Genomic DNA, 14240 nt, shown 5'->3' on the forward strand with positions numbered 1-14240 from the left:
CTGTACACTTGGAACATTGTAAATCTACTATCAGATCAGATCAGATCAGTCGTTCAGTCGTGTCCGACTCTTTGTGACCCCATGAATCGCAGCACTCCAGGCCTCCCTGTCCATCACCATCTCCCGAAGTTCACTCAAACTCATGTCCATTGAGTTGGTGATGCCATCCAGCCATCTCACCCTCTGTCATCCCCTTCTCCTCCTGCCCCCAATCCCTCCCAGCATCAGAGTCTTTTCCAATGAGTCAACTCTTCGCATGAGGTGGCCAAAGTACTGGAGTTTCAGCTTTAGCATCATTCCTTCCAAAGAAATCCCAGGGCTGATCTCCTTCAGAATGGACTGGTTGGATCTCCTTGCAGTCCAAGGGACTCTCAAGAGTCTTCTCCAACACCACAGTTCAAAAGCATCAATTCTTCGGCGCTCAGCTTTCTTCACAGTCCAACTCTCGCATCCATACATGACCACTGGAAAAACCATAGCCTTGACTAGACGAACCTTTGTTGGCAAAGTAATGTCTCTGCTTTTGAATATGCTATCTAGGTTGGTCATAACTTTCCTTCCAAGGAGTAAGTGTCTTTTAATTTCATGGCTGCAGTCACCATCTGCAGTGATTTTGGAGCCCCAAAAATAAAGTCTGACACTGTTTCCCCATCTATTTCCCATGAAGGGATGGGACCAGATGCCATGATCTTCGTTTTCTGAATGTTGAGCTCTAAGCCAACTTTTTCACTCTCCTCTTTGACTCTCATCAATTTTAAAAGTCCAAACTCAGATAAGTTTCTCTATTATCTATACAGATAGAAGAAGAAAAGCATAAATAGCCAACGTGAGATAATTTTTTTAAATGTAGATACTTCTCATTCCCAAGAATATGTCTTTGGATTTTCTTGAGTATCCATATTAGAGAAGGACACTGTGTGAGTAAATATTAAGTGACCTTAGATGTTTCTGTATGTGTTGGATGACATTCATTCATGAGCTTCTTAAGATCAATTTTGGAGCACTTGCAGAACTAGCTTAACAGATTTGTAGAACACCTAAGGAATTTATTATACATGTTTTAGAGTAGAATAATTATAACTGAATAATTTTCTCTTTATTAAAAACTGGGCCTTTTGGGCTAAAAGCCAGTATTTTCACTTCTACTGGCTAGTATTGCCTTTACAGAGTCATTTTCCGTAAGTATATTGTGTGTGTGTTTAAATCATACTTCTATTTATATGTGATGACATGAAAAGGATAGCTAAACTGTGTTGAAAGGCAGATGCTGGGTGGTTGGCTGCACGACCCTCCCACTTTCCAGCGGTCAGATTTTCTATCAATTTTACCCTCTTAAGCTGAATGTAAGCTGCTATTCATATTCCGTAAACCACACATCAGCCTAGAAAATGGTTTGGGAGGTTGCAAGGCAGGGAGGAGAGTAAGATTACAGTGAATAAAAAGCTGCCCTTTGAGAATCTGCACTCAGATATATGAGGTTTAAAAGGCCTTGCTGTTTTTGTTTGTGTTTTCACCAGTGTCCTAAATCAGGGAAAGTTTGAGTAGATTGCATGAAGTATTATAGAAAAATAGATCTGTTGGGCTCTTACTGTATATTTTTAAAGATGGTACAGGTGTTCTTACAAGGTCTCTTTGACTAAGAAACTGTTTAATTATAGACATCCCTTATTGTTTTTTGCTCTGTTTAACAGCTTTCAAAGGCTAACTGTAATGATAGTTACCATAAATAGAAAAGAGAAAGGCGGTTCCTTTTTATGGAACCTTTGACATTCATCAGGCCTTTACAAAATTCCTTTTTCTTTGTGGCTGTGCTGTGCGGCATGGAGAGTCTTAGTTCCCTCACCAGGGGTTTAACCCACCCCTGGCAGTGAAAGTGAAAGTCCTCTGGACTGTCAGGGACTTCCCATATACTTTTTTTTTTAAACCAGTGTGTTTATGTACATTTATGTATATAAGATTTTTGTTTAACTTAAAAAAAACTGCTTTTATTTATCTATTTCTTTATGGCTGTGCTGAGTCTTTGTTGCTGCGAGTATTTTTCTCTAGTTGCGGCAAGCAGGAGAAGGGGCTCCTCACTGTGGTTGCCTCTCTCGTTGCGGAGCTCGGGCTCTAGGCTGGGCGGGTTTCAGTAGTAGGGCTCGGTAGTTGTGACTCCTGGGCTCTGTCAACAGTTGTGGCCCACAGGCCTAGTTGCTTCACAGCCTGTGGGATCTTCCCAGATCAGGGGTTGAACCTATGTCTCCTGCACCTGCAGGCAGATTCTTCACTACTGAGCCACCAGGGAAACCCTCCCATATACTTTTTAGTTTTAGGTTATGTTTAAAAATTGAAAGCTTGGTTGGTGTTCTGTAAAGATAGTAACGTACATGACCACAGAGGGAGACTGCCTTCTCTAGCTAATTCAGGGAACATGCCTGCCTTGTTCATGCCAGCAGGGCCAAGTGTAGCTTGGTTGACCAAGTCCTTTAGAAGTGATTCATGAAGCAGTATTTATCCTTACAAGATAAGGCCCAGGTTCCTAGTCTCTGGTAAGGAAAAGTGATTTCACTTGCCTGATAGTACCTTTTTTTAAAATAAAATGGGAATGTAACCTAATCTGACCTTGTTTTGTATGTATTTTTACCCTGGTGGCTCAGTTGGTAAAGAATCCGCCTGCAATGCAGGAGACCTGGTTTTGATCCTGGGTTAGGAAGACCCCCTGGAGATGGGAACGGCTACCCCAGTATCCTGGCCTCAAGAATTCCATGGACTGTATGTATAGTCCATGGGGTCGCAAAGAGTAGGACACGACTGAGCCACTTTCACTTTCATTTTAAGAATTACTCTGCACGTGTTTTGGAAATTAAGATAAATGGAATAGTTAAAAGGGTTTTGAAGACTTGAAATCAAAAGACCTGATTTGAATTCTTATGGCTAATAAACTTGGATAAATAGAGGGGTCTTTTTTGCCCTTCACTTTTATTATTGTTGAAAAGGACAGAGTGACACTTGCTCTGTTTACCTCCCAGGATGTGAGGAAAAGAGTTTACTTTGGGTAAGACAGTCTGTTACTGGGCTTTGATTTTCCATTCTATAAAATGGGAGAGTCTCTTTTAGCTTGAAAACTTTGCATTTTAATTCCATGTTTGTTTAAAACAATGACGAGAGTTTCTAGGAATGCTTTCTCTTTGGCGCTGCTCATCACGTGAAACCTTTTTCCCCATTCACCAGGCAGTTGCAGTGGTGCAGAATGGCTGACCTCAGTCTTGCAGATGCGTTAACAGAGCCGTCTCCAGAAATTGAGGAAGAGATAAAACGGGACTTTATTGCCACATTGGAGGCAGAGGCCTTTGATGACGTTGTGGGAGAAACTGTTGGAAAAACAGACTATATTCCTCTCCTGGATGTTGATGAAAAAACCGGGAGTTCGGAGTCAAAGAAGAAACCATGCTCAGACACTAGCCAGGTTGAAGGTAAGTAATTAAACTGGACATATAGGTTCAGAAAGTAGGTTAGGGACTACACTTTGGGTCAAATCTTACAGACTTTTGAGGAGACTAAACTGAGTTTTTAAGTATAAGCACTTTCTCTTTATCTACATTTCTTAGAAACCAAGGAGGTAGGTTCATCACCTTTTACTGGAATATGTATTCTTCAGGCTGTAGATTACTCTTAACCTTCTATTAACCCTAAAGTTTCTTCTGTAATGTCTCAACTACTGTATAATCTGCTTATTAATTTCCTAAATTAAACTGCCTGCTATGCCTTTTCTTTGAAAGTAGCTTTGCAAAGTTAGATACTTTATATTTATACCAAGACTTAATTTGGATGCCACCTGTCTTTGTGAGTAATCCTAGGTCAGGATTAAAAAATGGATTAAACCCTTTAAAAGAGATTTGCTACCTTTATATATTGCTGGATCAAATTTGCTAACATTTGATTGAGGATTTTTGTATTTATGTGCATGTGGGATATTGGTCTGTTTTCTTGTAAGGCCTTTGTCTGGTTTTGAAATTGAGGTCATGTTGACATCATAAAATGAGTTGGGAAGTGTTCCCTCCTAATTCGGTTTTCTAGAACGGTTTGTATTGAATTGATTTTTTCTTTAACGTTTGACAGGTTTTGTCAGTGAAGCCATCTGGACCTGGAGTTTTCTTTGTCAACTTTTTGACTAAGAATTCAGTTCCTTTAAGAAATAGAGAGCAGTACATGTTTTCTCTTCTCAAGTGAGCTTTGGTGGTTTGTATCTTTCAAGAAATTGGTCTGTTTCCTCTAAGTCATTGAATTAATGGAGATAAAATTGTAATATTACCATATTCTTCTAATGTCAAGGATCTCTTGTCATGTCCTCTCTTTCACTATGAAAATTTGTTTCCTCTTTTCCCTTGAGGAGTCTAGATACTAGTTTATTAGTTATTTTTTATTTTTAAAGATCCAGCTTTTGGCTTCATTGGTGTTTTGTTTTTTTTTTCAGGTATGCAACATAATGTGTCAATATTTGTATGTATTGTGAAATGATCACCATAAGTCTAGTTAACATCCATTACCACATATAGTTATACCTTCTCTTCCCCATGTGATGAGAATTTCTAAGGTCTGTTCTCTCAGCAACTTTCAAATATAGTACAGTGTTATTATTAGCTATAAAAACTATGCTGTACGTTGTATCCTCGGGATTTATTTATTTTACTAGAAGTTTATACCTTTTGAATTCCTTTCACCCATTTCCCACCCACTCCCCACCTCTGGCAACCACATAAAATAGGCTTTTAATGTTATATATTTCTCTCTAATCCTAGTTGTAGATGTGTCCCATAGATTTTGATATGTTTTTTATTTTCATTCAGTTCAAACATTTTCTATTTTGCCTTATGAATTCCTCTTCAATCTATCAGTTATTTAGAAGTATGTTAATTTCTCAATATTTAGGGATTTTTTTTTTTTTAATGTCAGTGAAGTCCAGTTGGTTGATAGTGTTATTCAGGTTTTTCATATCCTTGCCTACTCTATATTTACTTGTTCTCATGACTTGAGAAAGATACTGAAGTTTTGATGTAGTTTTGTGGGTTCTTCTCCCTGCAGTTCTGTCCGTTTCTGTTGCATGTTGTTTGAAGACCTGTCGTCATGTGCGTATGTATTTACACTGTTAAGTCTCCTTGATGCACTGACCTCTTACTGTCTCTCTTTGTTCCTGGTAATTTTCTTTTCTCTGCATTTTAATTTTCATCTTGCATTAATGTAACCACTCTAGTTTCCTTAGGTAGTGTTTGCTTGGTATGTCTAACTGCTTCCTTTCACTTTCAACAGGTTTCTTTTTTAATATTTACTAATAATGGGTTGCTTAGAATATAGATGGTTCTTGCTTTTTTAATCTAACCTGAAGAACTCTTATCTTTTAGTTGATGTGTTAGACTATTTATTGAAATACCTAATGTGATTATTAATACGGTTGGATTTAATCTGTCAGTTTGTTGTTTTCTGTTTCTTCCATCTGTTCTTTAGTCTGATTTTCTTTGTCTGCTTTTGGATGAATTGAATGTTTTTATGGTACTGTTTTAACTCCAGTATTGTCTGGAGAATACAGAAATATACAAATCTATGTAACAGTAAATTATCTCACCTTTTTTAATTTTGAAAAACAAACCTTAAGTTTTGGAAGGTTATTTTTTGCTAGGTGTCGTATTCTGTGTTACTCTTTTCTTTCAGTAACTTAAAGGAAAATTAGTCTTCCTACTTGTAGTTTCCGATAAGAAGTCTGTTAGAATTTTGATAGTTATTCTTGTATTCCCTTCTTCTGGCTGCCTTCAAGGTTTTATCTTGATCTTGGGTTTTTAGCAGCTTGAATATGTTGTGTTTAGGTGGTAAATACCTTTAATAAATACCTTTTCAGTTCAGTTCAGTTCAGTCGCTGAGTCGTGCCTGACTGTTTGCGACCCCATGAATCACAGCTCGCCAGGCCTCCCTGTCCATCATCAATTCCCGGAGTTCACACAAACTCACATCCATCGAGTTGGTGATGCCATCCAGCCATCTCATCCTCCGCCATCCCCTTCTCCTCCTGCCCTCAGTCCCTCCCAGCATGAGTCTTTTCCAATGAGTCAACTCTTCGCATGAGGTGGCCAAAGTACTGGAGTTTCAGCTTTAGCATCATTCCTTCCAAAGAAATCCCAGGGCTGATCTCCTTCAGAATGCACTGGTTGGATCTCCTTGCAGTCCAAGGGACTCTCAAGAGTCTTCTCCAACACCACAGTTCAAAAGCATCAATTCTTCGGCGCTCAGCTTTCTTTATAGTCCAACGCTCACATCCATACATGACCACAGGAAAAACCATAGCCTTGACTAGACGGACCTTAGTTGGCAAAGTAATGTCTCTGCTTTTGAATATGCTATCTAGGTTGGTCATAACTTTCCTTCCAAGGAGTAAGCGTCTTTTAATTTCATGGCTGCAGTCAACCATCTGCAGTGATTTTGGAGCCCAAAAAAATAAAGTCTGACACTGTTTCCACTGTTTCCCCATCTATTTCCCATGAAGTGATGGGACCAGATGCCATGATCTTCGTTTTCTGAATGTTGAGCTGTAAGCCAACTTTTTCACTCTCCTCTTTGACTCTCATCAACAGGCTTTTTAGTTTAAAAAAGGTATTTCTTTGTCTGCACCAGGTCTTAGTTGTGGCATGCGAACTCCTGGTTGTGGCCTGTGAGACCAGGGATCAGACCCGAGAGCACTGAACCTCGACGTCCTAGCGCTGGACCGCAGGGGAGCCCTAGCTGAGGTTTTGCCTTCCTGGCACTCGCTGAGCTTGTTCTCTGCTTTGCCTCTTTCTTTTTCTCTTCTCCTTCTGGGATTCCAGTTACTTTTTTGTTAAATTGTTGAATATTGTCCCAGGAATCTTGGATGCTTTGGTTTTTTTCCCTCCCTCTTTTTTCCCTCTTTATGTTTTATTTTGGGTATTTTCTTTGACCTGTATTCAAGTTCCCTGATGTTTTTTTGCTGGCTGCATTGAGTCTAATAATGAACCCTGAGTGACATTCTTTATCTTTAATATCCTTACTGTTTTTAACTTACAGCATTTCTATGTGACCTTTAGAGCTTCCATCTCTTGCTGAAATTTTCTGTTAATGCATATTTCTATCTTTTTCACTATAGACTTCAACACATTAATCATAATTTTTAAATATCGGTCTGGTAATTTAAATATCTGGGTCATTCCTCAGTCTGATTATTTTGTCTCTTCACTGTTTTTTTCTGGTACTTTTTATGTGTGTGTTAATTTCTGAGTGACTTCTAGACCTCACATGTAAAACAGAGACTGAGATTAAAAAAGGATTTATGCCTGGAAATGAGTGTATGGTTAGGTTACTCAAGATGGCTGTTCTCTTGCTGTCTGTATGTACATACCCTGTCCGACCAGGGCCTGCTTCACCTGTGCCCTATTCACATGACTGATCTTCCTACACACTTGTCCTTTCCTAGCTGGTGATATTTTTTATCAAAGGGGCCATGAGGTCTGTGCCCCTCCACTGGTTTTCCTGGTGCCTAATGAGCCCTCCTGACATCGAGTCCTGTATAACTGATAATCACTCTTGCCACCTGGAAGCAAAGGTTACCCCCATGTCCTCAGCCTGCCTTCCAATGCACGTGGCGAGGTGTCACTCCAGGACCTTGCTTCAGCTGTGTGAGGTCCCCCATCCATTACACTGTTGATGTCTCTGTTTCTGACTGTGGGCTCTTTCTTCAGTCTTGGAACTGGGCAAGACCTTGTAGACCTGTGGGTTACAGCCCAACAATGGCATATCTCTTTTTTTACTAGGTAGTTAGTTCAAAGTGTAGAGGCTAGGGCTGAACTAGGGTTGGGCTTTGTTGTTACTGTGGTGGTCTTCATTGCACTACTGGTTTTAAATGCTTCTATTCCTGGTTTTTAGAGTAGGGGCTGAGGGGCTGAAAGGCTTGTTGTCAGTCCTTGTTCCACTTTGGCCTCTGCTGTGCACCTGTGACTCTGGAGGCCCTCTCTCCCCTCCCTTGTCAGAAGAGGGCTGGGTAGCCTGGGAGGGGCAGGAGTTTTGTTTATCTTTGTTTTTTGGTTTTGGTTTAGATTCAGTCCTGTGTGCATGTATCTCATGGTTGAGTAATATTATCTCAGTAATATTATCCCTCTTACATGGATAGGGTTTTCTAAGCATTGGTGTAGGATCCTGGGCTCAGATTTTTCTGGCTCCTCCCTAAGGTAAGAGGGGATTTACTCCTTCCCCAGCTGCATTAGGCCTTCACCTGGCCCTGGGGTTGACAGCGTTTGATACTTCTCCCCCAGCAGCTGAAAGCTTTTGTTTGCATAGGGGAGAAGGGCTCTAGGGCACAGGGCTTCTTGTCTTTGCTTTAGTGGCAGCTTTTTCTAGTCTGCACCACAGAGGGCAGCACCCTGGTGTCCCCCTCCCCACCACCAGTCTTTGTAACCTGAGAGTGGATTTGAAGTCCTTTTGTGTCTGTGGATCCCAAGGACCTCTTACTCGCATGCTGGCCTTCACTTAGCCTTTAGCAGGGCTTCCCTGCTGGCTCAGATGATAAAGAATTCCTGCAATGCGGGAGACCTGGGTTTGATCCCTGGGGTGGGAAGATCCCCTGGAAGAGGGCATGGCAACTCACTCCAGTATTCTTGTCTGGAGAATCCCATGGACAGAGAATTCTGGTGGGCTACAGTTCATGGGGTCTCAGAGTCGGACATGACTGAGTGACTAAGTACAGCACAGCCGTTAGCATATTTCTGGTATTTTTTCCCTCATACCACCTTGTTTATAGAAGGCTTAACTAGGATAAATGGGAGGAAGAGGCGAGGTGGTTATTCAGAGACATCAATAAAGAAAGGAAAAGAGCTTCCTTATTTCAGTTCAGTCGCTCAGTCTGGTCCGACTCTGTGACCCCATGGACTGCAACAGGCCAGGCCTTCCTGTCCATCACCAACTCCTGGAGTTTACTCAAACTCATGTCCTTTGAGTCAATGATGCCATCCAGCCATCTCATCCTCTGTTGTCCTCTTCTCCTCCCACCTTCAATCTTTCCCAGCATCAGGATCTTTTCAAACAAGTTAGTTCTTTGCATCAGGTGGCCAAAGGATTGGAGTTCAGCATCAGTCCTTCCAATGAATATTCAGGAATGATTTCCTTCAGGGTGGACTGGTTGGATCTCCTTGCTGTCCAAACAACTTTCAAGAGACTTCTCCAACACCACGGTTTAAAAGCATCAATTCTTCAGCACTCATCTTTCTTTATAGTTTCTTTGTTCAAAATGCATTTCTTAGGCAAACCTTATATAGGACTCAACAATCTGTTGTGCTCGGACTTCCTCTAGTTTTGGTGAGCGGCAGCCACTCTCTAGTTGCGGTGTTTGGGCTTCTCATTTAGTTGCCTTCCCTTGTTGCAGAGCCTGGGCTCTGGGGCGTGTGGGCTTCATTCAGTATTTGTGACTGGTGGGCTCTAGATCTCAGGCTCAGTAGTTGTGGCGCACCAGCTTAGTTGCTCTGAGGCATGTGGGATCTTCCCAGATCAGGAATCGAACCCATGTCTCCTGAGTTGGCAGGCAGATTCTTTACCACTCAACCATTAGGGAAGCCCAGCAGTCTGTGTTTTAACAGTCTCTTGCAAGTGACTTGGATGCCCGTCCTTGACTGAGAAACACTGGTCTTAGAGAAAGGGCCTAAGTAAGTCCTGGGAAGGATGACAACTAGATCCTCAGAAATGGTCCTTCTTCAGCTGACTGGGGCTTTCTGTTAAGGAGCTTCACAACTAACTTCATTGGCCACCAGAGGGCGACGTTGGCACAGGTCTGACTTTTGGGAAAGGAGGAGGCCTTGCTTTGAGACCATGCTGAATCCTCGCCATTTTGCCCAACGCGGACTTAACCGTGGTTCTCTTCTTCACAGCACTCATGGCTTCTCGGCTTCTTGCAGTTTCCCACCTCTGCCAATTGATTTGCCAGCTGTGGGACTCTGAAATCTCTTGCAGGAGAAAAAAAATGTAACAGCTATCTCAGAGCATGTGATTAGTTTTAAAAAAACTTGTATTGTTTTCAGTGCTATGTGTATTTAGCTGAGAATGTTTTCATTTCCTGAAGCCGGAGTCTTGTCCTCTGGGAAATCAGAAAGAAGACAGTTTAGCATCTTTTGAATGAAGACTTACCCAGTAGTGCACAGCTTTCCCATGATTAGAACCCATGTCTTATCTACAGAGAAGTATGCAGACCTTTTTACTGCTGTAAAACCTCATTTTTTTTCTGCAGTAATGTTTTTATTCTTCTCTCTTGAGCTTAGATTTTTGAGATTATTTGTTGTTATATGGTTAGAATCTCCATCTCCCTTTTATTTTCCTCTAAACTCATTGCGTTGCTTTTTTTTTATTCTGGTAAGTGGCTTATTTCTTAGTTTTGCAATTATGATCTAGTCTGGTAATGTCATTTTAATGAGTTTTTCATAAGGCAAAAGTTAATTTCAGTGTTCTCTCAAGGTTACTTTGTAGTCTAGTGATCAGTCTACGGAAGATCTATCTTTGTATAGGTAGATCAATATCGTTGTTCAATCTATAGTTCAATAACAATGAGAATAATAATAGTTGACACTTACTTCACAAAATGCATTTGCCACAGTGCTGCCTCCAGTGTTATGCTTTAGTCCTCTTGGTGACTGTGAATGGTAGGTATTATCCCTCTTTCAGATGAGGCTGTTTTTAAGGCTCAGGAGTTCAGTTCAGTCACTTAGTTGTGCCTGGCTCTTTGCGACCCCATGGGCTGCAGCATGCCAAGCTTCCCTGTCCATCACCAGCTCCTGGAGCTTGCTCAAACTCATGTCCATCAAATCAGTGATCCCATCCAACCATCTTACCTCTGTCGTCCCCTTCTCCTCCTGCCTTCAATTTTTCCCAGCATCAGGGTCTTTTCCAATGAGTCAATTCTTAGCATCAGGTGGCCAAAGGATTGGAGTTTCAGCTTCAGCCTCAGTCCTTCCAATGAATATCCAGGACTGACTTCTTAGTACAAAGGAATAGTATTTGGTCATTTAGTTCATAGTGATAGAACCACAACCTGAACCCAAATCTTGTTATTTAAAACTGTGTGTTCTTTCTGTGAAACCGTACTGTGTTCATGAATGCTTACTTTCTAATTTATTTAATGTCTCATAGACACTGTTTTTCAAAACTAAAGATTCACTTATTTAAGTCAAAAGAATTATCAGACCTGTAAACACTATGTTCAGGGAAATGTAAATGAGAGTCTTATTTTATTTGCATAAAGAGCATGTACTTGAGAACTCTACTACTAAGTTATATAAATTTATAAAGTCTTCTACTTTCCTAGACAACTATTTTACATCTTTTTCATTTGAGGGCTTTTAGAACAGATATCCAGTAAAGTCAATCAGAAGAGAATTGATACACTACCTATCCCCTCAGCCGGTCTCCTAACCTACATTTTCCTGTGTCTTTTACTCTGCCGTTACTCTAACTTTCAGGAGTGAACTGCTCGTGCTCTCGCTCAAGGGCACTACTGTAGCCTTTGCGTCTTCTGTCTCTTGTATCATCCATTCCTCTGGGTCATTCATCAGCATCAAATATACCCTAATTTTTTTCTTCATAAGAAAAAATATTCTGTCTCAATCCATGCCCTTCTCATTTACTTTTCTTTTATGCTGCTCCTTCTTCGAAGCAAATATATCTACTCTCTAATGTCAGTTGCTTTCCCTCTTAAACCCATTTCCATCCAACGTAACCTATACCATTTCCCTCAGCTGCTCCTTTGAAGGTACAAGCCTTTACATTGGCAAGGATGAATCTAGATGATTTTGACCTGAGCAGCCAAAAGGAGTGATTTATCATTTTGTGAGATGGGAAGGCTGTAGAAGGAGTAGATTTTGAGGGAAAGGTAAGAATTTCAGCTTATCTGATAGTAGAGAAGATATCTAGTCAAGAGCAGTAGGCAGCTAGATAAAAGAACCTGAAATTGAGAGCGTAATTCTGGGCTGGAGATACACATCTGGAGGTGATGGTAATTAAAGCTTTGGCTAAAGGTGGTGGTCTACAAAAAATCCTTTATGATCGCTGTAATTGTCCAAGAACATTTCCTGACTTACAGTCCTTGCTCGCGACTTGCCTCTTACCCACCTCTGTCTTTTCTTCTCCTTGGTAAGTGCCTTTCGTACCTGAGCCTGCCCTTTCAAGGCACTTGTAAAGTCATAATTAAGCTATTTGTTGTCTCACACTCAAGCTGCTCTAGAATAGGGATAGTATTTCGTTTATTTTTATATTCTGGAAGGATGACATATTTAGCAAAAGCAAAGAGGCACAGAATAAGTTCGTAGTACCAGCAGCTTCAGGTTGCTCAGTGATAAGAAACAAGAGGTCAAATGACAAGTGAGACAAGTGGCAGAGTGGAAGCAAGGAGACACACGTCCAGCGACATTACGTGAGTCTCGCGGTCTGTGCAGAGATAGAGGCGAGCGGCAAACTCGTCAGATGTGTGTTAGAGAGGTCACTGCTCTTGGCACATAGTAGAGATACAATCATTGCTTGGTAAGCTGCACTGAGATCATCTGGTCTGTTCCTGAACTAAAGTCATCTTATTCAGGTTTGGGTTATGTTAAGGTGCAGACTAACAGGTAACTGTAAGTCTGCAGACTAAAGTGGTAGGTCTTCACTTAGGTGTAGGTGTCTGATCCTGAACCCTCTTTATAATTTTTTGCAAAAAATATTTTCTGACTTTAATTTGAAAATATACTCTATTTCTTACCTAAATTTCTTTTTGGAATAGAAAAAAACAGTACTAACAGTTATAGTTCATAGTAATGGTACCCTACCTGGTATAAAAGAAAAGCAGAGATTTCTTAAGAGGTTAATTTGCCATGTTTTATCTATAGCTGAGAAACTCTTTTAAGAGTTGCATAGGGCAGAGATACCAAAGAAATAAACTATCTGAATCCAGCTATCTTTCACGTACTTAAAAAAAATATATCCTTTCCTCAGAGATAAAACGTTTCCGTTATTCTTAGCCACAGACTCCAGGTAAGTTGGGAGGAGCATTTGTTTCTTACAGTTAAATTTCTTGCTCTGGAAATGATGTAGGCATCTTTATGTTAAGATTGCTCTGTGAAGCCACAGCAGTATCCTACCTGCCCTGTGTAGATGGCATGTCTGGTCCTGAAAACAAGGAAATAGCACACGACTCATGGGCTCTGGTCTTGATCTCATTTGAAATCTTCTGTTAATAGCTTTATTCCCTTGATTATAAAACTGAAACTTCACTGTAAAGAAAATTAGAAAATTAAAGTGTTTTAAAAGTACAGTGTCTGAAATTTTGTTTTTAGAAATTGCAGGTTTACTTAGGAGTTCCTGCTTTTGCCTTCTCCCTCCTTATTGTCCCCGGCTGCTGCCCCGTACACACACAGGCAGTCACATTTATTCCAGTCATTCATTGATTCTCTATGCGAATGTTTGTTGAGAATGCTGTGTTATTAAGGAGAAAAAATGAACCTCAAAGCTGTGACCTCAAGGAGTTTACAGTTCATTAGTGAAGGTAGTCAAGTGCCAAAAGAAAAGAGCAAATAAAGAGCTGTGTGATTTGAGAGGGGTGTGATAATGTCTGATTTCAAGACTAGAAGGAGAAGCAGCTTGTCTTTGGAAGGAAGCGCAGGTACGGGCAGAAGCATTTCTTGGCAGAGGCTTTAGGTTTCTGTGTGTGATGGTAGAGGGGCAGGAAATCTCTTCTGACACGGCTTCCTATTTTCTTTGAAAGAGGTGAGGTCATAATGCTGAGAAATGGAGGTGGAAGGGGTTACAGTTTTGAAGAGAATAGAAGTGGTTTAGAGTAGACATTTCAGAGTGTGGTATAGACAGGAATGTTCGGGCAAACATCATATGAATTTATCATCATATATCAATCTGCCTTTGCTTTGGAAACAACCCAGCTTCTTTTGGCCATCTTTTCTTACAGGGAAAACTGAGTGTAGGTATAAGGGACTCTCTGTCCTAGCATCACAATTTTTCTGTAAATTTAAAAAACTAGTCTACAGTAAAAATTTTGTTTAAAAAATTGAAATTCAAGTAAGTGAAAATCTCCCCTAACTCTGACTTATCTATTTTTTAAGAAGTAGTAGATCTTTTAGGATTATTTACTATGTAAATTACAAACAGAAATTTGTAAGTTTTAAACAAATGGGTTCAACCTCTGTTTACTTTGCCACTTGGAAATTTTTCTACTAGAATGTATAAACCATTCTTTGTAA

General features: G+C 40.4%; 1 protein-coding gene across 27 annotated transcripts in view; it reads left to right on the forward strand.

Annotated features, from left to right (window-relative positions):
• Positions 1 to 14240, forward strand: part of MAP4 (microtubule associated protein 4) — a 153086-nt gene that overhangs the window by 54348 nt on the left and 84498 nt on the right. For all 27 annotated transcript variants that reach the window (XM_061397620.1, XM_061397621.1, XM_061397622.1 and 24 more), the window contains exon 2: positions 3211 to 3452. In XM_061397620.1, the coding sequence (XP_061253604.1) occupies positions 3230 to 3452 (223 nt within the window). In that variant the 5' untranslated portion in view covers positions 3211 to 3229. The remainder of the gene's footprint in view (positions 1 to 3210; positions 3453 to 14240) is intronic.

This window comes from Bos javanicus, chromosome 22 (genome assembly GCF_032452875.1).
Source record: "Bos javanicus breed banteng chromosome 22, ARS-OSU_banteng_1.0, whole genome shotgun sequence".
In the NCBI taxonomy this organism is placed as follows: Eukaryota; Metazoa; Chordata; class Mammalia; order Artiodactyla; family Bovidae; genus Bos; species Bos javanicus.